The sequence below is a fragment of the Varanus komodoensis genome, unplaced genomic scaffold, assembly GCF_004798865.1.
Source record: "Varanus komodoensis strain SLA01 unplaced genomic scaffold, ASM479886v1 scaffold44_3, whole genome shotgun sequence".
Lineage (NCBI taxonomy): Eukaryota > Metazoa > Chordata > Lepidosauria > Squamata > Varanidae > Varanus > Varanus komodoensis.
Window position 1 is genome coordinate 5,555,563 of NW_025336010.1, and position 27,436 is coordinate 5,582,998.

The window sequence follows — 27,436 nt, forward strand, 5'->3', positions numbered from 1 at the left end:
TTGGAGTATTGTGCTCAGTTTTGGGCCCCTCATTACAGAAAGGATATAGCCAGGTTGGAGTCAGTGCAGTGTAGGGCCACAAGGTTGGTGGCTGGTTTGCAGGGGATGCCGTATGAGGCGAGACTGAGGGAACTGGGTCTCTTCAGCCTGGAGAAGAGGAGACTCAGAGGGGATACGTTGGCGACATACAGGTATGTGAGGGGATGTCACATAGAGATGGGTAGAGACCTGTTCTTCCCTGCAGAGGAAGGCAGGACGCGCTCCAACGGAGCAAAGCTCAGGGAGCCAAGGTTCCATTTGGATGCCAGGAAGCACTTCCTGACAGTCAGGAGCCCGAGGGTGTGGAATGGGCTTCCACGAGAGGTCGTTGAGGCCCCATTGGTGCAGGTGTTCAAGGATAGGCTGGATGGGCACATGGTGGGCATGTCGTGAGCAGAGTCGGCTGGTGCCGGAGGGCAGACTAGATGGCCCGGGGGACCCCTTCTGACTTCCTCTGTTTCTCTGTTTTTATGGCATCTATTTTTATTCATGTTACGTACTTTGCCAGTTATGGATTGCATTGATTTGGGGACTTATTGTAGTATATGATAGTAATAATATTATTAAATAAACTAGTATTTTAGTAGTCTATAACAATATATTAATCATGGATTTTGTATTGTGGTTGTAAGTCACTTTGAGACTACTCTTTGCAGTGAAAAGTGATTCATAAGTTTAGATAATAGCAACAAAATCCACCTCCTTCAACTAGCCTGTACAAGAAATGTTTCATCAGGTAGCTGTTTTCATTTCCAGTTTCTCTCTCTCTCTCCCTATGTTTGTATATATATTAGTGGGAAGTAGGTAAGAATACAGGGAAACTTTGGAATGATTATCTGTACTACTGGAGTTACAGCATCTCAATCACAAATGGAACGTTCCAGCCATTATCCCTAGAAAAAACATTGTAGCTGTCTGTATTATTTTGACCAAATGATTTATGAAAGGGGTAAACATACACTCTGCTGCTGTCTTTCAAAAATCTGTGAATAGTTTTATCAGTGACTGTCAAAAGCAAGTGGATGAATCTGTTCTTTTTACCTGTTCATTTTGTTCATTGAGCTTCATTTCAGTCACATTTTTCAGAAATGGAAGCTATTATTGTATATAAACACTGACCTTTCTGCTGTGGTTGAATTCCAGTTTGGTTACACAGCCAGGTAGATGATTTTTAAAACATTAGAATATGTCAACCTGACATTCACTGGAACAGAAATGTAAATATTTACGATCTCTCCTAAGCTGTTTTATATTATCTTCAGCTTGTGCTGTCTTCAAAGGGCTTCAGATGTTGCAGATAGTTACTGGTAAGCTTTCTGAGGGTAGGAATTTAGCTACCTCAGCCAAACCATGGACAAGATTCTTTTTCTGCATCTCACATTTCTCATCCGAGTCTCCTCTTCAGTTAGAAGTACTTATAATTATTCCAAGAAGGAATGATTTACTTTCACACTGCTCTCAATCAATGGGACAATAAAAGGACCAGATCATAAGGGATACCACTTTGATACAAAGGCTTAAACAAATGAATAATGAGAAATTTAAGTAAGTACTGACAAATCCGTCTAATTCTGGTTCATGTAAATTATACATGTGAAAATATTTAGTTCTAAGTCTGTTCAATTTTCACAACAGTCTGTGATTTTTTTTAAGTCCTTGTGCAAATTCACATTTATTTCACTATGCGGTTTCCCTTTGGATTTTGGATACCATTGTCCACAATATACATATTTATAATGCAACTTTCCACCCTCTCTCTCTCTCTCTCTCTCTACACACACACACACACACACACACACACACACACACACACACACAGAGAGAGAGAGAGAGAGAGAGAGAGAGAGCGCAAGCGAGCCCCAGAGGCAATTGATCCTGAACTGAATACCCCTCCTTTTTCCCAAACTCAACAGACCTCTAAGGTGGATCTTCTTGCCATCCACTTGGAGCATCTGACACTTCTCAGTTGGGTTGTGTTCTTTGTTGGTGCCAGGCCCTGGGATTAGGGATGGCTAGTCCACCCTCCTTCTCTTTAGCAGGCACACTGCGCCTTCCCGTGGTGTGCAGAATGGTGTGACTCTCCGCTACTGCCTGGCTTATCTCTGGGTCCATCGGCCTTGGCATCCCAGCTGCACTTTCTAACCTCTCCTTCTCCTCTGAGCCAGAATCCTCTGTCCAGAAGGCTCTACTGCAGCATCCCTGGGAGAGTGGGGCAGTGGAGCTTGGTTTAGATCCAGACTAATTCCCACTGAAGACAATGGGATTTAAGATCTAATCATAAATAAACTTGTTCCATTCATTTTAATAAGATCTAACTAACTTAGGTTGGGTCCAGACAATTATCTGTTGATTAGCTGTAAAGATGTTGAAATTTAGTAGCAGATTGCAGTGCAATAGGGAGGGTGTTTTGTCCCAAATCATTGCTTCTTTCAGTCCATTAAGTGCTAATTGCACCACTGCTGCTCCTTTCAGGAAAAAAACCCCAACAACTCTACAAACTTCATTTACCTCTGGGAACCTCTCCAGCATTCTTTAGCACTAAAGAACCAACAGGAAGTGAAGCAAATGAGAGAAGGCATTTAGGGGTTAACCCTCCATCAACAAAAACATTGAATCAACACAGTTTGGGGGTAAAAAGTACTCCCCAAAATCCATACAAATAAAATTATTTAGTGGAAGGTATTAAACATGGCATCATCTGCAAGTAAAGACAGAAATGGTACCTTTACAGAGAACTTTCATTTTAAAGCAAACATGTGTGTGTGTGTGTGTGTGTGTGTGTGTGTGGGGAGAGAGAGAGAGAGAGAGAGAGAGAGAGAGAGAGAGAGAGAGAGAGAGATGCATATAACTTTGTTGTGGTCAACAATTCCTGACAAGGTAAAATATATAAATCTATACGAATGGTATGTGGGACCTAACTGACCCCAAGGTGTTCAAGTAATAAAACAAAATATTGTGCCATTAACATATACATAAGTTGATTACTCCCCGCTCATAATCTACTGATATAATCATAAACCTCACAGATTCTGCAACCGTATTGCACATTTCAAGCCACCCATGCACAATCTGCACATTTAAAATCTGCAGGAGAAGGTCAAAGGAGCACACAAAGCATATGATAGATAGGGGCAGCACAGAGGTAACAGCTGCCCCTTTAGCTGCATGCTGGCAGGCCCTATCAGTTCAGACATTGCCTTTTCAGGCCTGTGAGCTGGGTTAAGCTGCGAGTCAGTGACTGGGCCATAATCACACAGTGAGCTCCATGGCTGAGTGGGGACCAGAACCCAGATCTCCCAGGTCTGCAGCCCTACTCTCTGGCCATTACACTACACTGGCTAGGACTCACAGAGGTGGTGGGTTCCCCCACACTAGAGACATTCAAGGCAAAACAGGACAGTCACCTGAATGGGATGGCATGACTTGGCATCCTGCACTAGTAAGGGATTGGACCTGATGGCCTTCTCAGCCCTTTCTGGCCCTGCTATTCTATGAAGGTATGAATGTAGCTGAAATACCTGGAGGATCTCAAAGTTGCTCCTTTGCCTATCAAGTCCAGTATCCTGTTTCCCACAGTAATAAATCCCACAAGCAGGACATGTGGGGAGTCACTCTCTCTTGTTGTTCCACAGCAACTGGTATTCAGGGCCACCCTGCATCCGATCCTGGAAGCACTGCCTGGCAGTCACAACTAGTCACCTGTGATTGCCTCATCCCCCATTAAGACAATCCAAGTTGGTGGTCATCACAGCATCTTGTGGAAGTGACTTCCATGGTCCGAAAACCCATGGTCTATAGCAAGAGATCTTACCAGTTCCTCTTTCCAGTTCCTGTTTGCAGACATGGTGTTGTTGAGTGTTGTGTTTGGTTGTACACAAAGGGCTACCATGCCCAAAGGAAGACATGCCAGGGCACAATAAACCTCCACAATAATATGCTCTTCCTTCCTACACTGTCCAAATACAATCCCGGGATTCCCTGGGAGCCCACTCAGCTGTTGCAATGCCCCTCCAACATCTTTGCCGAGCTCCTTGCCAAGACTCTTGAGAATGTTGCTCTGAGGATTCTTCAGGTTCAGAGGCCAGTGTGTTGGAGGAGGAATGCATGTAACGAGCAACTTGGCATTCATTGACTGCTAGGGACGACCTGGCTTACAGTGCTATGAAGCAGCTGAAAATGCATAGACCACAGGGAATCTCTATGGTCATATTTTCAGGATTTCTTGGCACTGACTCAGACAGCTGAGAACAGAAGATTCTTATGACAATTCGATGCAATGGTTTCCTTATGCAAAGGATGTAGCTCCAGCTCAACCATCTTCCATGACACCCTCAGCAATCGGCCAAGATTTTTGATAGATTTATGAGTTGTTATTACTCTGATGCTCTGATGTTTCCCTTCTTTTCCCCTTTCCCTCTTTTCGCTTAGACATCAGATTTGATACACTCCAAATGCTGTTTGGTGCCAGTGTCGTGAACAAGAGAATTTCAGGGTGAAGAAATACATTGGGTTGGATCCCAAAGTGTCCTTCGGCACCAATATGAGAAACTAGAGCCAAAGCTGGTTGACTATAGGATAGACTGCCTTGGGAGATGGTGGGCTCTCTTTTGCAGGAGATACTTAAGCAGAGTTTGGAAGGCCATCTGACAGGGATGCTGAAAGAATCCTGGACTGAGCAGGGAGCTGGACTAGAAGGCCTTCATATTATCTTCTAAATCCTATGATCCAGTGAACCAAGCAACATGTTGTGCTACTGGTGTCAACAGAAGTTTGTAGTTTTGTTCTGTTAGCACCCCAAGGGAGACTGAATTTTGGGAAACAAATGGTGAGGAGAAGAAGGTTTAATCCTCTGCTCCCTGGTGGAGCATGGTCTTGATCTGAATTGGGGATATGCATGTTTACACTAGAAAAGTTAACCCTCGGCTATTCTGTACATGATTAATGTAATATAGTTTGAATCTAAGGGAGAGCCAGTGTGGTGTAGTGGTTAAGAGCATGGGACTGGGACTCAGACGATCCGGGTTCTAGTCCCCGCTCAGCCATGGAGCCAACTGGGTGACTTTGGGCCAGTCACAGACTCTCAGCCCAGCCTACCTCACAGGGTTGTTTTTGTGGGGATAAGATGGAGGAGGGGAATGATGTAAGCTGCCTTGAGCCCTTTGTAGGAAAAAGGCAGGATATAAATCAATCAATCAATACAAAACTAGCAGATCTTCCTTTCAACTGGTATTTGGTGGAAGTGCTAATTTCTACAATGGGGCAAGCCAGTGATGTTTGTAGAGTGTCTGCTCACCTTTCCTGTTGAGGAAATGAGCTGATTTAGGGGGCTGTTCTCGATCCATTTCAGGATGATGGACAGACAGCAAGCAGACTGGCTCTCCTCCCATGCTTAATCTGCACTGATTGAGAAGCCCTGAAAAGGGTTTTTAGGCATCACTCTACTTAGGGAAAATGTAGGCTGCATTTGGGAAGTGGGGGATGCCATTATTTAAAAATCCTTTCCCTATGTGAGAAACACACCTTGGTTGTGAGATGTTGCAGAGATGCATGATCTTTTAAACTCTAGTCTTATTTAACAACAAACAGGTGGTGTTTCCTCCTGGTTTGTAAACCTTTTCAAACATTTTGAAAATTACCTTTTAAATGCCAAGTCTGTCTGTCTCTCTCTCTATCTCTCTCTCTGGCATTTGTATGCCATCCCATTGCTGGAGACTCTGGGTGGCTCATATACAATATACACAAGTGTGTGTGTGTGTAATAACAGTAACAAACAAACCATAAAACAGAGTAGAATTAAAATACAATATAAATACAACCATATAAATAGGAAAGAGGAAGAAAATGAACACAATATAACCAATAACATCAACCAATAAAACACAAATCCAGCAGTAAATAATCCAATCTAAAAACAGATTCTAAATAAAAAAAAGTCTTAACTTGGTGCCGAAAGCAAGATAAAGTGTATACCAGTCACACCTCCCAAAAGTGGGGTGCAATGACTAAGAAGGCCCTTTTGGGCCCCTACTGCAGAGGCTGGGCTGGGGCTGAGGGAGCAGGGCTGTGTTGCTTTACCCATTTTGCTGGGGGTGGGGAAGAGTGTGTTAACGAGACAATTGAGGAAACAAAGGTTTCAGATGGGCATTGTCTGGACACCAGGCCTACCTGCTGATGGACACCAGGCCCAACAACTGAGAAACAGTGGAGGAATTTCTCAGATGCCAGGTCTACCTGGAAAGGCAGACCTGGTGCTGCGGTCTTGCCACCACCAAGCCCCCAGTTGTACTAGAAATGAAGGATCTGTTCATTGATGTGTGTATGTACTTTGGCTGCCAACTCCTGGAAAAATTCCTGTGGATGGGAATGAGCACAGTCCTTTTTTGCTGGCTTATTACTTTCACCAGGATCTGCCACTTTTTGTCCACACATGGTACCCACCATGTTCTGCCAGCCCAGGAAGTCAGCCCATTTGAATTGAAAATGTGCCCATCTTTTGAGCCTTGTAATCTTTCTATGCATCTGCACATGACTGATGTACAGATGCTGTTATTTAATGGTGTGTTGGAAAACTAGGTGAACAAAAACCTCGAAAAAACAAAACCCCAGCAGTGGTCGTGCACCAAGAATCAAGGAACAGAGAACGTGAGCTCAGCTCCGGATTATATTCAGCACCACAACTGAGTTCACAATCCTTTCACACAAAAATCCACCCCCGGTTTTCCCCAGGAGTTTTCTAAAGCTGAAGTTTGAAAAAGAAAAGAAAAAAGTGTTCTACCTCAGTGGTTTTCAACCTTTCTACAGCTGGGGACCAGCAAAAACAGGAAAACCACCCAAGGGACCACTGAGGCAGAAACAAAAAGCACCATATACACAATACAGTATTCTGTGTATTAGTTTCCAAATGCAATACCAAATAAAAAATAAAATAAAATACAATCTCCAAAACAACAGAAACCGAGCAACAAAAATGCCAACAAAAGAAAAAAAATACCGAAATCAACTCAGCATGGCTCCCAGCCAGCTCCCACCAAGACCTCTCCCCTCTGTGGCCTCCTCAGTGGCATCAGCGCACCCCTGCAAACATGATGCCAACTGAGGAAGAGGTAGTGGAGCACAGCCAGCCCCACGCTGGTCTGTGGTGAGCAGGATGTCCCTGCATGGATCAGTGCCAGTCTGCAGACCGGTGGTTGGAAACAACGGTTGTCCCTAGCTGTTGATGCAGTTCAACAAGTGGAACTCCAAAAGTCTTGCTAATCACCGAGGAATCTGCCAGTAGATCCAGATCTCCCTTCTGTCCTCCTTTGCTTGAAACTGTTGGAACCATCTCATAGGGCAGCCTTCCCTATCTGGAGCCATCCAGATGTGTTGGGTTTCAACACTCATCATGCTGTTGGGGAAGATGGGCTTTGGAGTTCAACACCAAAAAAGTCTGAAGGTTGGAGAGGGCTACTGTGCAGGTTAAAACAAGAGCATGATGGGTAATTCTGGGATCTTGGCATCCCTAAACACCAAAATGCAACAGGCTCCATCTTGTATGCAGCACTAAGCAACTGGACTTTGCTATCATAGTGCAAAAGGATTTAAGAGGATTGCAGATGTTATTTTTGGCTACTTCAGACCTATTCTAGATGGTATTTAAAAAAAAAATCTAGATGTGAAAATTCAGCCTTTCCTGACCTGGTGCCCTCCAAGTGTTTTGGACTTCAGTGTCAGGCAACCCAGTCAGTGTGGCCAATGCCAGGAATGCTGGGAGTCAAGAGGGCACCCGGTTCAGAAGGCTACCTTAGAGGAATGCCTATTTTCAGTGGTGTGCTCCATAATGCACTGCGAGCAGGTGTGCAGTATAAGGGCTAAGGGTTCAGTCGTGAGGCAGGACGTTCACCCCAAGGCTGCGGGGGCCAGTGCTCCAACGACCATGGGGCAGTGTGTCCGTTCTGCATTTTATTCTGAACCAGAAGGAGCTAGCTATGGTCCTGACCCCCCTATTTGGGGATCAGGGTTCAGCACTGTGGAGGGTACTTGTAAAGCTCAGAGTGAAATCTGGAGTGGGCACACAGCTCTGCTGACAACAGAGCCCTAAGAGTGCGTGACAGGTGATGGGTCACTCAGCTCTCGCCTTCCAGTCCACAATATGGGGATAGTGGCACTGGCCTGCCTTGGAGAGTTTTTTTTTCTCACAGTGTGAAATTACTGAAACTGTGTCCTCAGGACCCCGGACATTTGAAATACTGAGCCATAAAGGGCAACACAGGCACAAGCCTTGGTGGCTTGAGTACCCATGGGATTTTTTGGGCCAGGTCATCAGACCATGTGGCTGTCTGATCGTTTGCTTAGAAACCCTGCTAATTGTCCTTAACAATAAGCGGGCTGCATGGTTCAGACCCTACACATGCGGCTGCTGCTGGCAGAAGTGGTGGGGTGGGGAGATACACTGGATCTAGATTTTAAAGTGCTTCAACCTAATTAGGCATTTCCTGGACTATGTGGCTTGGGACATGGCTTCCTCTGGATTGGTGAGTCCTCTGAACTTTGCAATGCAGTTCTCAGCTCCAACATTGCAAATGAAGCCGTGTAGGTATTAAGGAAAGCTGAAGCTGTTCAAAAAATGATGAATGAGGGGACATTGCATAGCAATATGCATTGTTTCGGGGAAACTGTGTCCACAAATTGGTACAGATTTTTGTGCATTTAAAAAGAATCACAGGCTGATGCAGAAACAGGTTGGACAGAATTACAAGTGAAAATGTCAAATTGCCATGGACTAGAAATAAACTGGTTTCCCCTTAAATGTGATATGAGAGTGCATTTGGCTCTTCTTTTCCCAAAAGCATTGTCTTGGGGATCTATTTACACAGTTTTGATAAAAAGTCCGAGCCACAGTGCCACTGTTACATTTGCTGCAGGCTGTCACAGGCCGCTCTCCCACACATGTTGATGTGAAAGTAACTTTTGCGGAACTCCATCACATTGACATCTGAGTAAGTGTGGGTCAGGCTCATGCTGTCTTTGTGGTATCACCAAAGCGCAAGAGAATTCCCTTCCAAGTGGGCAACTATTGTTGCTTTGACTCAAGGCTGTGCTTGGTGAGAGCGTTTGCATGGCCATAGCAGACTGGGGCTTTGATCCTTTCTGGCTGGAGAACCTCAATGCAAGGGCAAAGCTCCGGGGAGACCAAATTGGACTATAAATGGTGAGAGGAGGTGAAAAAGGGAGCTGCCAGCAGATTTGTGGAATGTAAATATAAGGGCAACAAATGTTTGGACAGACTTGCCTAGAATCAGTTCAAGATGTTCCTTCTTAACTTCCGGGGTGATAATTAACCAAATGCTCTGCACAAACAATTCAGTAAGTGCCTTTTGAAGAGTCGCTTGTTCTGCTCCAGCCCCCTTTCAGCTCACTGGTGTCATGTCAAACATGGCCCATGGCCCTTTCAATGAATCCTGCATTCTGATGTTGTGTTAATAATCTTAGTGATCTTTTGAATAACAGCAACAAGGAAAGTAAAAATAAAATTAAAATGTTGCCAGCACATGGGCTAAGCACCCCATTGCTGCATGGTCATTAAAAAAAAAAGAAGAAAGAAAACAGCACTGCAGCTTTTGCTGGTATAAGCTGAGTCTGCTTATACAGAGCTCTGTGGAAGCTTCAGAAGGAAGTGGAGCCTTCTTCCCCTGTGTATGGGCAGCAAAACTGCCCAAATTAGGGGGAAGGCAGGGGTGCTACTCCCCTGACCCTTTGTGATGCTGCACTTAGCTTCTGCTTTTAGAAAGCTGTGTGGGTATGTGCCAATTTGTGGGGAGAAGAGATGGGGCTGCTGGGTGTCTTTAAGGGCCTCCTAAACCCCCATCCCCATAATCTGGCTAATATCCAGACTTCTGCCCATGGCAGGCTCAGAGAGGCAGTGAAAACAGCTCTTGGAGCAGTATTCTTTCATTACATGCTGTTCCTGGGGAAATTGCATTTTATTTTTTCTCTCCTCCTGGGCAAATGATAACCAAGCCAAACAATTCCCAGCCCAAAAGGAGCAATGCTGGTCTCCAAAGCACCAGTGCTGTCTCAGCTGCAACATCATCACTGTTCTTCGCTACATCTTTCAGGGCCAGATTAGAAGTTCCTTTAATCTGTGGCACGAATCCGAGTCTCTCCCACCAAACCTCAATGCTACATTGATTGTACAGTATTCATATCAGGAAACATGGCCATCTCTACCCCGTGTTGTACGTGGCACAGTGGCAGGGAAAGATTTGGCTCACATGTCTTCGTGTTCCCTAGATCCCCAGGGCAAAGAGAGGGTGTTTTGTAAGTATGGGGAAGGAGGATTTTGTTCAGTTCCTATTTTGATAAGAACCTCATAAATACATACTTGCCAACTCAGTATGTGAACTGGAACATGGTTAATGCTTAGTATGTGGAATGTTGAGATGCACTTCCCTGAGCAGAAAAATGCATGCCAAAAAAGAGGGAGAAAAGTGCAGTATGGGAAAGTGCATGCAAAAAATGTGCTACCTTCACATGTGGGTGTGTGGAAAACATACAAAATTGCATTACATAAGCATATAAGGAATTGCTGCTTGTGAAAAACATGTATATTAGGCAGAAATGTGTGAAATTTGTATATCAGGAGAACTGCACATGAGAGCCAGTGTGGTGTAGTGGTTAAGAGCGTGGGACTGGGACACAGGTGATCTGGGTTTGAGTCCCCGCTCGGCCATGGAGCCAACAGGGTGACTTTGGGCCAGTCACAGACTCTCAGCCCAACCTACCTCACAGGGTTGTTGTTGTGGGGATAAGATGGAGGAGGAGAATGATGTAAGCTGCCTTGAGCCCTTTGTAGGAAAAAGGCAGGATATAAATTGCAAAATAAATAAATAAATAAATAAAATGCTTATATATTTTTGTGCAGATTTTTAATAAGTTACAAACCCATCCCTGCAGAAATGGGGCAGAACAAACTGAGGACTGGAGAAAATAGGACTGCAAGCTGAGAGAAGCCAAATTCACCCACCCAGACTGCGGTTAGCAGTCTGCATGCTGCTTAAACTCAAGATCTGAGACCTGCCTCCAAGGGCCATTTCTAAGAGAGGCTTGGTTGGCAAGGCATTTCAGTAGTTTACCTGGGCTTTATAATTTGCTTAATCAGATTCCAAGATTTACCTTTTTTAAGTTATTGGAATGTTTATAGTGTTTTAAATTTTGTTTTAAATTTTTGCATGGCTACTTAATTTATGATGTTTTATAGCGTGGTATATTTTAGACTGCATTTTAATGGAATGTTGTAAAATGTCCAGAAAGCTTTGGCTATTGGGCAGTAGAGAAGATAAATAAATAAATAAAGGCATTTTATCAGGCAATGATATCAAGAAGTTGATAGAAATAGGATCTGATCAGTAAAGAACTTTCTCAAGACCCTAACCCTAACCTTCTTCAAAAGTTAACATGTTAGCTCGAAGGGCAGGTGCAAAGGTAAAGTCTCGTGTATCTATAGCTGGTTAATAGGATATTGTGGCAGAACAACAGGAGAAGTGAAAATAGTTTGTGCGAAGGAGATTGGAGAAGAGGTTACAGACTCATGGTAGGTTTGGGGAAAAGAACCCACTTAAAACTATCTCAGCAGAAATTAGAGTAGCACACTTAAAATTAATACTTAGGTGGCATCCCTACCTTTGAAACTAAACCAGATTAACTCAACTCTTTCCCCAAATTGCTGGAGAGGTTGCCAAGTCAAAGATGCTTTATCCCATATGTGGAGAGCTTGTGTGACTATGTGCAAGGATTTTAGGTAGTCACTTTTAATCATATTTCTCCAATAACAAAACAAACAGTTTGTGGCACCCCATTATGGCAGCTGTAGCACCTGCTTGTTTGGTTGTTATTGTTAGGTTTTAAATTTTGATAATGAAGTTTTATTTTATTTCATATGTGTTTTTAGCTTTAGATATGTATATATGTACTTTATGTGGTTTTATCTTTATTGTAAGCTGCCTTGAGACTACGGTAGTAGGCAGCATATAAATGAAAGTATAAATAAATAAATAGTTCTTCTTTCTATTCTGGATGACGCACAGAATAGCAGCTGTTACACACAAGCAGCTGTTACATGAAGACCTAGTTATACTTCTAGCAGTGGCAAGGATGGATATGGGATGTGGATATTACTAGGAAAATTAACACAACATAACTAATTGATGAGACGGATAATTCAGCAGGCCTTGTTCTTTGAAACATGGTTCTCTTCACTACATATATTAATACAGGGCCTACAAACGAACATCCACCAAGGGCACAGTCTGTTTTTTTTTTGGGCAGGTATCATACCAAGCAAAGAGAAGAACTCCAGTGTGATTATTTTGTGGATATAGCAGAGATTAAGATGTTGACTACAACGGTGTATTCAGGGATAACAATCCTAAATTAGGTACAGAACCTGAGACAAACAATGTAAGACAAGTTGTATGTGTTGAAGTTGTGTTGTTGCAGAACTGTTATCTTGCATTAATAAAAATACATGTTTAAAAATGGCAGCAGTCCTGTTCTAAATTTACCAGAGTTACAATTGTGAACACTTATGATTCAAAACTCTTTGGGCTTACAAGGTAGTGCACAGCAGAATAAAACAAGCTCCCAGTGACTTTTTGGCGAAATGAAAAAGAACTGGGAGTACTTCTAGGATCAATAACCACATTTTGGACTATAATTCAAATGAACTTAAAAGTGCTGCCTGCACCTGATTTTCCCTGATTCTTTCTTCCCCACACATGCCACTCTGAATCCCAAACATTTCCTGCCCCCTGGAAGAGATTTTTCAGGGGACACAATGGGATACTGAATCCCTGCATTTGTACTGGCTTGGATTGCAACTCCACCATTCTCTACCCACTTACCTGAGTAAGACCTGATTAACTTGATGGGACTTACTTCTGAGTAGACATGACTAGGATTGCCCTGTAAGCCTCTCCTGTGAGCAGTCTGCCTCTGCCCCTGTGCTCATCAGTGATGAAGAAAAGAAAGTAAAAAACATAACATCTTTAGCTGCTACGCTGCTAGAATATTAAAAAATATGTTCAGCCATTTGATCAACATTTTGTGCCAGGAAAAACTGTTTCTGCAACCTGCAAATGTTCTGTATATTTGCATGAAACCACTAGATTGCCTGGTTTGCAAAATTCTGCTTTGTCAAGACTAGAGAAGCTTAGCCAGGAGCCACTTCTGGCCAGATTTCAGCAGACATTTCCTAAACTTCCAAGTACGTCTTCATATCCTGAAGGGCTAGAAGCTTGCTTTTTAAAGAAATAAATCTAAGATCACAAAGATGCAGAATTCTGTGCCTACTGCCAAACTTTGTTCCTTTACTGGGCTCCTGTAGAATCATGGCATGTAAGTGACTCTAGTGTAACAATTGCATGGTAAACCCCAATGACACAAGAGGCCAAGAAATTGTTATTCATTTCTTACGTTACCCAATAATAGCATAATAAACCAGGATATGTTCCTATTTTTCCTCTCTTCCAAAAGAATCAGCAGATGCTGAGATTGGTCTTCCAGAACATATCTTGGCCAAATGGCTTTGCAAGTGATTTGCAATGTATTGATGTTGTTTATGTTTGTTTGCTTGCTTGCAGCCGGATGGCACCAGCAAAGAGTGTGTCTTCATCGAGAAAGTCTTAGAGAACAACTACACAGCGCTTATGTCAGCAAAGTACTCAGGCTGGTACGTTGGCTTCACCAAAAAAGGCAGGCCTCGGAAAGGGCCCAAGACACGGGAGAACCAGCAAGATGTTCATTTTATGAAAAGGTACCCAAAGGGTCAAGTGGACTTACAGAAACCTTTCAAGTATACGACAGTGACCAAGAGGACTAGGAGAATACGACCCACCAATCCTAGTTAAATGACAAAGACAGTGTCAGGTGAATAAACTGCGAAAGATAGACTGTACCAGAGAAATATTTTTACACTAAAAATAAGGGAGAAGCTCTATTTTTGTACATTGTTTTTAATTTTTTTTAAAGACTGGATTGAAAAAACCCACTGGGGAAGCTGTAAAAGATTTATTGTAACTTGAAGAAGAAGAACAAAAAATGAATGGCTCTATTTAAATTGACTTTTTTTGTGCTGTGGATTGACATACAGGTGCTTATTTCTCTTTTTGGAATGGACAACCTCTGGAATGGACAACTTTTTCCAGCCAATCCCTAGAGGGGAAACAGTTCATCTTAAGATGATGATGATGATAAAAAACCAAAACCACAAACCAAAGAAAACCAAAGCTCTTTCCCCAAAGTCCCTGAAAACCCTTGGATAATTCTCTGGTGTTGCAGTGACCTGTGTTATTGTCTGCTGCAAACTCGACCAAGACAAGATGGTCCGCAGATCAGTCATTGGGCGTCCGTGGAGCGCTCAATACCTCAGTCCTTTGTAACCTTTCTGATGACATAAGGTGTCACGCCTCCGTGATCCCTGCATTATAATGCTCACTTCTGGAGAATGCTGCTAATGACCTTCAAGTGACTAAGTAAAATAACCTAATAACACCAATGATAAGGGAATATTTTAAAACCAGCTCTATTATATATATAAATATATATTATATATATAAGCTATTTATTTCACCTCTCTGTATATTGCAGTTCCATGAACCAAGTATTACTGCCTCGACAATTAAAAAGAAAATTATTTAAAACACATACATGTATTACTGCTGTTGACACACTCCCCCCCCCCCCAGCTTTTCCCAGAGACCCTAAAACTTCTTGTCTGGGGTTGAGTGCAACAAGGATTTAGATGTCCGTATTAGAGTTTTGGAACATTACCATCAGCTTGATTAATGATGACTCCCCTTCCTGGAATGCAAAATGATTTTTTTCATTCTGCAGCGTTGACCACCTGCAAAACGTTCTGCCTTGTCCAAGTACAGGTTGAGTTCCAAAATGCAACTTGCGGTGTTGTTTTGCTCCCTTGCACCTCTTGTTGTTCTTGGGCCCCACTGCCCTGAGGGCCACATGGTATTAAATGTTTGGTGGGGCAGGTCAGGTTCACTCGCATGATATGCCCAAACTATTGATGGCCTCTCCACTGCAGCACCTGATCAAACCCTGTTCTCGGTCAGCCAGAGGTGGTGTGTGCCTCTCCCTGAACTGGAAGAGGCTTGCGTTGGGGAAAGCTGCCATTAAGAACAGACAGCAAGGCCAGGGCTTTGTGTTGATGGCTGTGCCAGCCAACTGTGTCTAGGATGAGCGTGCTGGGTGGCTTGTTCTTTTGTGACCAGCCTCCCTTTCCCCCCACCCCAACTGGAAACACAATGATAAATGGGAGTGGGGTGGGGGGGGAGGGAGGGAGGGGGGGAGGGAGGAAGGAAGGAAGGAAGGAAGGAAGGAAGGAAGGAAGGAAGGAAGGAAGGAGTCACTTGCCTTCGAGTGTAAATGTATTTCGAATTGAAGTGAAAGTCCAGCAGAAGCATCTCTGTATAGTCCTTATGTAAGCTATCAAGGGGAGTGCACTGGAACAGGTCCTGCATGGAGGATCTGGGCAAAGGGACAGCCAGATTAAGCAACAAAGTGGGGTGGGCTATTGTGCTTACCTGCCGAGTCTATGTACTTTGTTAAAAATGCACTCTTAGTCCAAAGCCTTTTAAAATAAACTTTATTTTCCTTAAATAAGAAACAGATCAAGGTATTTGTGGTTGTTCGGAGTGATGACTACGTCCCAGCTTCAGTGGTGTTCGTGGCAAAGAGGGACACGCTGAGATGCCCCCAAAGCTCCTTCCCTCTTGCCTAAGCACTGGCCTCATTGCCTCATTGACTGAAAAACTTCCCATCCTAAGTTCTGAAGGCTGGATGTGATTTGCAGCCCTTTGAGTGCTGCCTGCACTGGGATGCACTTTTATTCACCCCGATGCAGCAGTAGCGATCTGCAAATATTAACCCAGTGTTTCTATATACTGGAATGCACGAGTGTCGAAGCCCACTAGAGGAGAGGGATGGGAGCAGTCTGCAGGCAGAGACCAGTTCATGCAGGGTTGGAGTCCATGGCAGGTGTGGGGGGATGCCTGCCCAGGGCCCACTCCCAGCAAGAGCCCAGCCCCTTGAACTTGTGCTCCTCTTCACCACTCCAACTGGTTCATTGCCTCCAGCTTTGGCCCAGGCACTGGGCTTAGCAAGGCCACTGCCTTCCTGCTTGCTGGCTCTCTGCCTGTCCAGCCAGCCTGCGATAGCAGTGATGAGGAGCAGGAGCTGCTGAGCATGGGGGAGAGAAGGCAAGGCCCCTGAGGGAGGGGAGCCATTGAGGAGCTTGGCCCAGGGCCCTCCAAAAGCTGGCCCAGAGTTCATGCATGGTGCCGCTGCAACCATGGAGGAGGCAGCACTGTTTGGGCACTTACCTGGCCATCAGACCCTTCTGGCAGACACTTCGGGATGAGCCCTCCAGAAGGAAAGAGGAAGGGAGGGAAGAAGAGTCTTGCAGGATCCCTTCATGGGTTCAGTGATGTGGGCCATCGCTTGGAGGCTCATCTTCTGTTTTGGCGGTACATTGTCTTCATGTCCCAGCTAAATTACCTGGTGTCTCTGACACATGAAAATACATCACACATTAGCTACACAGCATGCAGCTGACCCTCTATTTGAAGAGGACTTGGCAGTAAGTGTGTGGGTATCTGGACTGAGACCACTATGCAACAGTAGGAGATGCTATTCCTCTGGCCCCTGCCACTTCCTTTTCAAAATTTAATATCCTACCTGGGGATTAGGAGAGAGAAACAAATGCCTGCATTCAAGCCAATGGAAGCTTTCCCCCTTTCTTGTGGGGCAGCAGGAAGTGGCTGGGGAAGGCACGGTTTAAACTTCTCCTTTGCATGTGTAGTGATCCTGACTCAAACTTCAGCCTTGGGCACCCGCTTTTGAGACCACGCTTGGAAAAGCTTAGCATGGTCAAGAGCCCTGTTGGGTGGACTTCTCTTGGAGGGGCTGCCAGAGACAGTCTTGTCCCTTGAAGCAGTTGATCAAGCTGATCTGCCCAGTTCCATTTCAGAAATAAAGCGACCTTGAAGCTGCCTGTCCATGCAGCCCGGAAGGCAGTCTGGGCGGACAGGCAAGTCATATGGTCACAGTCCTCCTTAGTATGGTTAGAGAGATTGTATTTTTAATTACATTAAGATGAATTACCAACATTTGTATTGCTGCATAAATAAGCACGTGCAAATTCATGCAAATCTATACCCCCTTTTATCCTTCCTGGTGGTGCATAATTGGCTGCTCTAGATCAGTGACACACTACAGAATAAATAGAGCTTGACCCTGATTCAGGGCATCTTCAGCAGCATGGCCAGCCTCTGCCAGGGACCTGGTGAGCTGTGGCCAGTCAAGCAACACATCCCCAAGCCAGATGGACCAGCGAACTGCCTTCATATAAGGGGGCTTCGCTTTGCCTCTTGGGCTGGACATGTGTTCTGTTGAGTGGGAAAAAACCCTCGGCCTGCTTGTCTTGCAGAGTGGGCTGGGCTGGGACTGTGCAGGAGCAGCCTTTGCTCTCCTGCTATGCCTAATGGAGCATTTGCATTGGCCAGGCCAATTTTCTGCTAAACAGGGCAGAAGAGGGATGGGCAGAGAGTCCTTGGACCTTTCAGTCTCATCCCCATTCCTTGATTTGGGGAGAACTGAACACCTTCATTTTGGTGACACTGTGTTGCACTGTTCCAAAGTGCCCTGTGTGTGAAAAGGCATTTCAACTTATGAAAGGCACTCCTGGCACCTGGCAATCCCCCCATGCCCTCTCTCATGTCCTTCCTGAGATTCTCTCAATCTTCCCAAAGAAGGCTGGGAATGTGTGTGTGTGTGCAAAGGGTGGCAATGGGGAGTAGGAGATGGAAACACTCCATCGCACGAGGAGACACTCACTCATGGGATGCTGGATCCATACCATTCCAGTGAAACCAAATAACAGCAATAAAGATTGGGAAAGGGAGTGGAAGCCATCACCACCACTACCCTTCTGTCTCATACATTCCTAAGAGTTAACAGTGCTCAAACTGAAACCCACAAAGCTGCTCAAAAGAATTAATTAGTGATCCAAGCAGCCAATGTCTAATCATCTTCCACCCATCCAGTTGCTTGAGGAAGAGCAGAGCAGAGCAGTGCAGTAGAGTTGAAAGGGGCCAGGATGCACAATTATCAGCATTCCTGAGCATCAACCATGCTACCTGGGGCTGATGGGAGTTGAACTCCAACAACAGCTAAAAGCTTCCAGGTAGGGGAAGCTTATAATGATACATGCATTCAGGATTCTAGAATGTCCAGCCCTGAGTATATCATGTTGTCCATGTGATATTTGGCGGCTGCAGGGTGGGGGGGGGATTTCCTACATACATAATCAAAGGATTAGTCTGAAGGTAATGTGCCTTGCAAGCCCAGCAGAGCCCCAGGCTAGTGAGGATTGTCCCTTCTTCCACTTTCTTTTGGAGGAAGTTATCAGCAACACTGTTACGAATCTCTTGGAGGGGCTGTGTTGGGCAGAATTTGTCCCCCAACAGATATTGGGGAAATTGAAGTCCCCCATAACACCAACATCATGCCTTCTTGAAGCACTGGCAATTTGCTTTTCAAAACAAATAATTTTGTTTTGAAAAGCCCAACCACTGTGTTCCTTGGACTCCTTGCTCCATTTATATTAATCCAGATACTCTCAGTGGGGCTACTAGAGACGTCCCCCTGCATTTCTGTGTAGAGATCGGTATCTTTAACATACAGTGTGACTCTGCCTGTGTTTCTGTTCCTTCTGTTCTTCTTAAATGGTTTATATCCTTCAGTTGTTGAATTCCAGTCATGGGAGTCTTCCCACCAAGTTTCAGTTATATTTATCAGGTCGTATTCACCCTCCTGTATTAAGAGTTCAAGTTCATGCTGCTAACTTCCCATACTCCAGGCATTAGTATATAGACATTGAAGAACATGTGCTTTATACTCAAGCTTTCTTCCAGCATTTATTGGGCCTTGTTAAAGCTGCTCCCTCTGTTGTAGTGCATAAGCCTTTGTCTGTTGTTACACCCAGGTGTACTTCCCCCTCCCCTGTAGGAGTCAGTTTAAAGCCCCCCTGATAAACTTCATGTTTTCCCCATTCTTGTAAGGTGCACCCATCCCTTTCCAGCAATGCATCTTCCAGGAAGTGCAGCCTGTGGTCCCAGATTCCAAATCACTTGCACCAGCATCCCCTTTGTAGCCAAGCATTCACTGGGAGTCTTTTCCTTTCCATTCCTCTTCTTTGAACTGGAAGAATGGAAGAGAAAACCACCTGGACCCAAAGCTCTTGACTTTTGTCCCAGAAGCTCCAGAGCCTGACATGATTGCTTCAACTCGGCAGTGGCATTTGTTCCCACATGTATGAGAAGGAAGGGATTCGTGTCAGTGGGCTGCATGAGCCTTGGCAGTCTTTCAGTTATATCACTAATCTGTGCTCCAGGGAGACAGCATACCTGACGAGTCCATGGGTCTTCCTGACGTACAAGTTTCCATCCCATGCAACAGGGGGTCTCCCATGACTAACACTCTTCTCTTCTTGTGCTTGCAAGCCTCAGTATCATTGCTAAGACTTGGCTGACCTTTAGCCTCTTGCTCAGGGTTGCATGGGATCACTTGCAGCTCTTCCACAGCAGGCTGCTCTTCAGTCTCATGTTTTAACTGAAAGTGGTTCAGAAGTTCCACTAGTTCCACTGGTGCAGTGTCTTCCAGTTTTTCTGCAGTTAGCTATCCCCCTTTTCCAGGGAGTTTCCTCCTCATTTTCCCTCAGGATTCTCTTCTTCGGCCTTAGCTTGCTGTTGCACTTCTAGCTTCTGTACATACCTTAGCTGTTGCAGTTCCACAACGCTGTCTAAAAATTCTTCATCTTCTCTAATTCCCTTAAGGGTGAACACTTGCTGCTCTAGTGCTCTCACCTTTTCTTCTAACCGGGCTTCTAGTTTGCTCTTGTTGCATGGGTAGGCCATGTGGACCTCAGGCAGGAAAATAAGCCATGTACAGATGGTGCAAGTCACCACCACTGGGGAACCTTCTCAGTCCATTTTTTCTGTTACCTTTTTTATTCTACCTTGCTGGGCCTGTTGTAACAACCAGTGTTTGCTCCTGTCTTCACTAAAGGTTAACAAGACCGTTCTGTCAGTAAATGGGGGTATATTACAAGAAAGCAAACAAAGGTGGTAGGATCTAAAGGGAGGAAAAAGAAGAAAAAAAACCTTTAGGGACTTCCCCTGCTGAACTCCACCACCAAACTCCTGTTTGCTCTTCCTGTTCACTCAGTCTGGTTGCTCACTCCCTGGGATCTTGGCTGTGGCTATACCAGAATCCTTAGACCAGCTGGGAGAGCTTCCTGTGAGCTGCTCAGCTGGGAGTCAGGAATCAAAATGGCTGGGGAAAGCTACCTTAGGATAAGGAATGGCATAAGCAATGGTACATTCGTTATGTTGGGTATGAAGATACATGTCAAGCTCAGAGTTGACTGCAGGCCCATCACAGTCCTAAACCTATTTATTTATTTAAAGCTTTTGTATGCCGTCCTATTATACAAGATCTCAGGACAGCATGGCAAGACAGCAGGCAAGAATTGAGGAGGACACTTCTTTGGTGTCTCTCTATTAACGGGAGTCTTTGACCCCCATCCTGAATCCTAGATTGTGTGAACCACACCTGCCCTACCACTAGGTAGACTGAGGCAGCTGCCGCAAGCAGCTGATTTGGGTGCCATGGGCAGGCAGCAAATTGCTAGTGATTGAATGGAAGACAGCGGCCAGGATGATGGTGATGATGCATTTTCATCAGGGCACAGGGAAGATCACAAGCTTTGCATTCAACCCCACTGCCATGACATTCCCAGTATCCACCAGTGCTAGTGCTGCCTCACTTTGCCCAGTGGTACAGCCGATGGGGGCTCTACCCTGCACAAGATGGGGTGATAGATGCTAGCTTTTGAACTGTGAGATCTGGAGTAGATCTAAGAAAGGCACACCATTCTGTGAAGGCTTTATTTACAAGGTCATGGAACATGGTTAAGTAAAACCTCCACCTTTAGAGGTAATTCAGCTCTGGAGGGTGGGTAGCAGAAATCAGAAGTAACGCACTAGAGTAAATCACTCCTTCTGCCGTCCTCCATGAGTTCCCCAGAAGCATCGGATTCACCACTGCTTCAGACAGAATGCTAGTCAGGATGAATACCCCAGCAGGGCAATATTTAAGTTTGTGCCATTTAATGATAACTGATGCTAACACAGAACCGAGCTGGCTGTGACTGAGAAGGCCGTTAGAAGGAGAGGGGCTGGCTGCATAGACATCGTGATGCGTAGCGCTCGATCCATGCCAAGAGGCATTGCCTTTCCTGCAATGTAATGAGGTTTGGCTAATGCGATAACTCACTTATGATGAAAAGGTGATCTGCACATGCTTATTATAAAAGAACCATGTCAACAGTAATAACCACAATGAGTTTTGTAGCGTCATAAAGGCTAGCAAATGTTTCTGGCATAAGCTGTTGTGGACACTGTCCATTTCATCGGATGCATGAAGTGTTAACATCAAATTGGCAGATTTATATACAGATGCTGGAAACAGGAGGGGGGTAGAGGTGCAAAGTGTGTTCTCAAAGGGAATTGACATGCAAAAAGTACAGGCAGTGATAATTACTTTTACAGTTGCCATTCACATCCTGGCAATGGTGAGCTGATTAGCATATGCAGCATGATTTAGAAACCAAACACTTTTGTTCTTATTCAAAGCCCATGAAACAGAGCTGAATCTCTTCATAAATTGTACTTCAGTGATTTCACCTTGATATCTTTCTTTGAAATTATTTTGTGCAGGATTGTTTCCAGGATAGATATGGGAAGGTATGGGGTAGTATCCAGTGGTAGCCCAACACTAGCATTAATGAAAATCCCAAGCATTTAGCCTTTCCTCTTAGGAAGAGTGGCTCCAGAGACTCACGGAGCCAAACAACTTTTGTTGTTGTGATTCTATAAGAAAGAATAGGAATAAATTGTGTTAGAAAGATTATGTTGTGTTACTTGACATACCATTTAAAAAACTGAAATGCCTATGAAAGATGTTAAGAAGCAATGTTGGCCATTACTAAACTGTTTATATAATCTGCGTTAAAGGAGGAGTACACAGAAGGCACACTGGGATCTCCCAGTAGATCTCTAAGTGATTTGCAGTTGATCAGGATGGATTTCCAACAGTAGCTTCTTGTCTGCAGTACAGGTTCCCCATCAGGAAAATAAAGTGCTGATTGTCAAACTGTTGATCAAAAGCAAACCCTTTTGTTTCAGGACCATTCATAACTTCTCATGATCCACATAGTCAAAGATGTTGCTATAGCCTATAAAGCATAGACTGGTCTTTTTCTGAAATTTGTTAGTGCATTCCAATAACCAACATATATTTGCAATATGATCTCCAGTGCACAGTTATTTTTGTGCTGGCTGCAAGTGGGGGGTAGGGGTGGGAACACAAGGCCGGGCAGGGGCTCTGCCTAAACAAGAACACAAGAACCTTGGCCTGGCTGGACACATCTGCGAGCTTCTGTTCTTCCCACATTTTTTTGGAAAAATCTTAAGTTCTTTCTACTATAAAAATGTCGGTCTCTTGCAGATTTTGGTAAATTCTAATAAAAACCCAAACAAACAAACCGGGACAAAGTTCTCCCACACCCCAGGTTACCTGGCAGTGGAACATGAAGTGGTGACAGGCAGTGAAGAAGACCCACCTGGGCCAGTGCCAGCTGCAGGTTGTTGAAGGCCTGGAGGCAGAGCTTCTCAACAACCACCTCTCCACCTAGGCCTGCCGTGTCACTGGCGTTGTCACCAGCTGCTCCTGGTCCTCATTCTGTCCTACAGCCTTGCCACCACTCTCTGCTTGACAGAGAGCTGGTGAGCAAGGAGGTGGGGGCATCTATTGCTCCCTCTTTTTCACCAGTGGATTCCAGCCCTGCAAGTTGATTTTGTGACTGTAAGTCTATGGAACTCCACAATATCACGGGACACTTTCACTTTTGCACACAGAAAAGCAAGAGCCCCTTATCCCTCTCCACTTTTGTTCACTTTTCTACAGCCTGGTACAAAGCCCTGGTGCCAAGAAGGGCCATGAACTCACTAGACTCCAACCACAAGGATTATGATAAAAGGAAGTTCATTCTGGAGAGCTGTTTGAACTCCAGGTATATTCAAGCAAGGCAGGGCACGCTGTACACGCACACATTAACTTGCCCCAGAATCAGGCACTGCTGCTCATTCGAGCTCTCTCTGTAGGGAAACCCCCTTCTCTTTTCTTCCAAGGGAAGGGCCTGGACCAGCTTAGCAGAAGCAACCGCTGAGAAGGGCCTCTAGTTCTGTCAGCAGCCAATGGACCTGCCCATCTTCTCACCTTCCCCACTGCCTACAACAACTGGGCAAAAGAGCAGTGGCCAGGAAGGCCTGTCTGAGCAAGGCACACTCCAAGAGACATCTTTGACAGAGGTGCCGTTGGGCAATTTTGGGCTCAAGACTTAGTGAGAAGAATAAGCAGACTGTGCCTTGTCAGCTAGAAGTCTCCCCTCTAGCTGACAAGGCTGGTGCCTCTACGCCATACTCCCATTAGTCTGCTAAGGAAGGAAGTCCTAATACCTCCTAGGAGCTGCCAGGCTGCTGAGTTCAGAGGGAAGGAGCCGTCTGGTACTAAGGCAGATGATGGCCAATGGAACTGCTGTAATGGTCCAGGGCACTGCTCAGAAGAACCAGGGCACAGACTTAGATGGGCTACATAGCATCTCTTCTACCACTGCTGTTGTCTGAGCAGGGGCTTCTTGTCATGGGCCCCTACGGGGGTTCAGCGCCTTGGTAGGAACCCAACCATGCCTAACCTTCATGCGAGCTGTCCTTAGCACTTCGCCTTTGCACAGCAATCCTGGCCTTAGTGGCATCTGCATCCTTTAGAACAATAGATTCACGGTGGCTGTTCTGAATTCATGATCCCTGCTACATCCATACAAGATGAGTTGCTGGGGTTTCCCAGTAGACCTTGAGGAAATAGACCTTGAGGGGAAGCGACCAGCATCGACGAGCAGCCCACCACCATCCGGGCCGCCCAAAGCCCGCACTGCCAAGCCTCGGCGCTGCTGTTGAGGCCTGCTGCTGCCACTGAGGCTCGCCACCGCCGCCAGGACCACCACCGAGGACCCTGCTCCAGTCCCCCCCCCCCCCGGCGTGAGTGAGAGACATGCCAGGATGGGGTGGGGTGAGGGGGAGGGGCCCTGTGGCCTAGAAAGCACCGGTGGCGGTTGGGGCCAGCGGCCTCAGGCCGGCAGCCAAAGGGGTGACGGCCTAAGGACGGTGATGCTGTTTGGGAGCCGTTTGGGGGCCGAGCAGGGGCTGAGCTGGCCAGGGGCTTTGGCTTTGGTCTTGTTTTTGGGCTGGCGGGGGGTTAAGGTGAGTTCGTTTTTAGCTGTTTTAATTGTTGGTTTTAAGCTGTTTTTAATGGTGCATCTCTTGCTTATAGTATGATGTCGCCTGGGGAGTGCGTGGGTGCCGCCATTGGGGTGGTTATGGGCAATGGACATTATGGCGTTGGGGGTTTAAAGGGTCTGCATGGAAGAAGGAGGGACAGATGGTTAACACCTGTTCCCCTTTCTGGTTATTCCCCCAGCCAGCGGGTTCCAGGTAGGCTTGTCAACCGCCCCCCCGGGCCTGTCGGTGCTGCTGCTTAATGCCAGGTCAGTCCAAAACAAAGCAACACTCATCCATGATATGATTGTGGATGAGAGGGCCGACCTGGCTTGTATCACAGAGACCTGGGCGGGTGGGGGGGGGATGTTTCCCTCTCACAACTGTGCCCGCCCAGGTACATGGTCCAGCACTGACCATGCCTGGAGGGGAGGGGAGCCACTCTGATTTATCGAGCTTCTATTTCCCTTGTGGGGCTTCCTGTCCTCTCGAGGCCAGGTCTAGAGGGCCTTCACTTGGTGTTGGGCGACCGAGACAGACTGGGGATTCTGTTGGTGTACCGTGCACCCTTCTGCCTAACAGACTCCCTGCCTGAGCTGACGGAGATCGTCTCGGACCTGGTGTTGAAGACTCCCAGAATGTTGGTCCTAGGGGACTTCAATCTCCATGCCAAGACGGTTCTGACCAGGGCGGCTCAGGACTTCATGGCCTCCATGGTGGCCATGGGGCTGTCTCAACATGTCAGTGGCCCGATCCATGAACGTGGACACACTCTGGACCTGGTTTTCTCGACAGGGCAGGAAGAGGGTGATCTGAGGGTGAGGAACCTAAGTTTGACGCCCTTGTCATGGTCAGATCACTCCCTCATTAGGTTTGAGCTCGAGAGTGGCCTTTCCCTCTGTAAGGGTGCGGACCACATTGTATTGGTCCGCCCCCCAGAGCCAGATGGATCCTGATGGATTCCTGAAAGCTCTGGGGGATTTTCTGGTTGACAAGATTGGTGCTCCTGTCGATGCCTTGGTTGAATTATGGAATGGGGAGATGACCAGAACTATTGACACGATCGCTCCCAAACGTCCTCTCCCACCTAGCAGAGCCCATTCATCTCCTTGGTACACATCTGAATCACGGGCAATGAAGCAGGTTGGGAGAGGTCTAGAGCATAGGTGGAGATCACGGGATGAATCTGACCGAACACACTTAAGAGCCCACTATCGGACCTATGCTGTGGCGGTGAGAGCGGTGAAGAAGAAATTTTTCTCTGCTTCCATTGCCTCCTCACAATGCCGTCCGGTGGAGCTCTTTCGGGTGGTGCAGGGGCTGGTACATCTGGGCCCAAAGAGAGATCTCATGTCACCCTCGAAGGCCTGCTGTGACGACTTTGCCACGTATTTCAGGGAGAAAATCGCTCAGATTCATCACGAACTTGACTCTACTATTGAATCAGATTCTACTGGGGAGGTGCCAATGATGCTGTCCAGTCCACAATTTATGGATGAATTTCAGTTGCTGCGGCCTGATGATGTGGACAAGGTGCTTGGACAAGTACATCCTACCACCTGCTTACTAGACCCTTGCCCATCTTGGCTACTCAAGAAAGCCAAGGACGGGATGGGGACCTGGTTCCTGGAGGTGATCAACGCCTCTTTAAGAGATGGCCGGGTACCTGCCCCTTTAAAGGAGGCAGTAGTCCAACCAGTCCTAAAGAAGGCATCTCTGGATCCAGAGGTGGCTGCCAATTATAGACTGGTGGCCAACATCCCATTTTTGGGCAAGGAGCTAGAGCGGGTGGTGGCGGGACAACTCCAGGCACTCTTGGATGAAACTGATTATCTGGACCCATTTCAGTCCAGCTTAAGACCCAGGTATGGTACTGAATCTGCCTTGGTCGCCCTGTATGATGACCTGTGCAGGGAGAGAGACAGGGGGAGTGCGTCCCTGTTAGTTCTCCTGGACCTCTCAGTGGCTTTCGATACCATCGACCATGGTATCCTTCTGGATAGGCTAATGGGATTGGGAGTTGGAGGCACTGCAGTGGTTCCGCTCCTATCTCAATGGCCGATTTCAGAAGGTGGTGCTGGGGGACTATGGCTCTGCGCCATGGCAGTTATGCCATGGAGTTCCGCAGGGGTCCATTTTGTCCCCCTTGCTATTTAACATCTACATGAAACCGCTGGGAGAGGTCATCTGGAGGTGTGAGCTGAGGAATTATCAGTACGCTGATGATACCCAGCTCTACCTCTCGTTTTCCACCAATCCAGGTGAGGCAGTAGTGGTACTGAACCGGTGCCTGGCCGAGGTAATGGGCTGAATGAGGGCCAATAGACTGAAGCTCAATCCAGACAAGATGGAAGTCCTGCTGGTGGGTGGTTTGGGCTTCGGGATGGGGGACTTGGGCCTTGTCCTAAATGGGGTAGCACTCCCTCTGAGGGACAGGGTTCGCAGCTTGGGAGTGCTTCTCGATCCTGAGCTGTCTCTAGAAGCTCAGGTGATGGCGGTAGCGAGGAGTGCCTTCCTTCAGCTTCAGCTGATCCATCAGCTGCGTCCCTTCCTGGAGAATAACTGCCTGGCGACAGTGACACACGCATTGGTAACTTCCCAATTAGATTTCTGTAACGCGCTTTATGTGGGGCTGCCCTTGAAGACGGTCCGGATACTTCAATTTGTGCAGAATGGAGCTGCCAGGTTGCTGATGGGGACTGGGTGTTGTTCTCATATAACCCCAGTTCTCCGTCAGCTTCACTGACTCCCGAATGAAGTCCGGACCCAATTCAAGGTGTTGGTTATGACCTATAAAGCCCTCAATGGCTTGGGACCTGGTTATCTAAAGGAACGCTTGCGTCCATATATGCCGTCCCACCCCTTGTGATCGGCAACAGATGCCCTTCTCCGGGAACCCTCCGTGAATGATATTAGGGGGTGAGTACCCGGAGGAGGGCTTTCTCTGTGGT

General features: G+C 46.2%; 1 protein-coding gene across 1 annotated transcript in view; it reads left to right on the forward strand.

Moving 5' to 3' along the window:
* FGF18 (fibroblast growth factor 18) overlaps positions 1 to 13,925 on the forward strand; it is a 123,443-nt gene extending 109,518 nt beyond the window's left edge. Inside the window, exon 5 of the mRNA XM_044444266.1 lies at positions 13,659 to 13,925. Coding sequence (XP_044300201.1) covers positions 13,659 to 13,925 — 267 coding nt within the window. The remainder of the gene's footprint in view (positions 1 to 13,658) is intronic.
* The last annotated feature ends 13,511 nt before the right edge of the window (positions 13,926 to 27,436 follow it).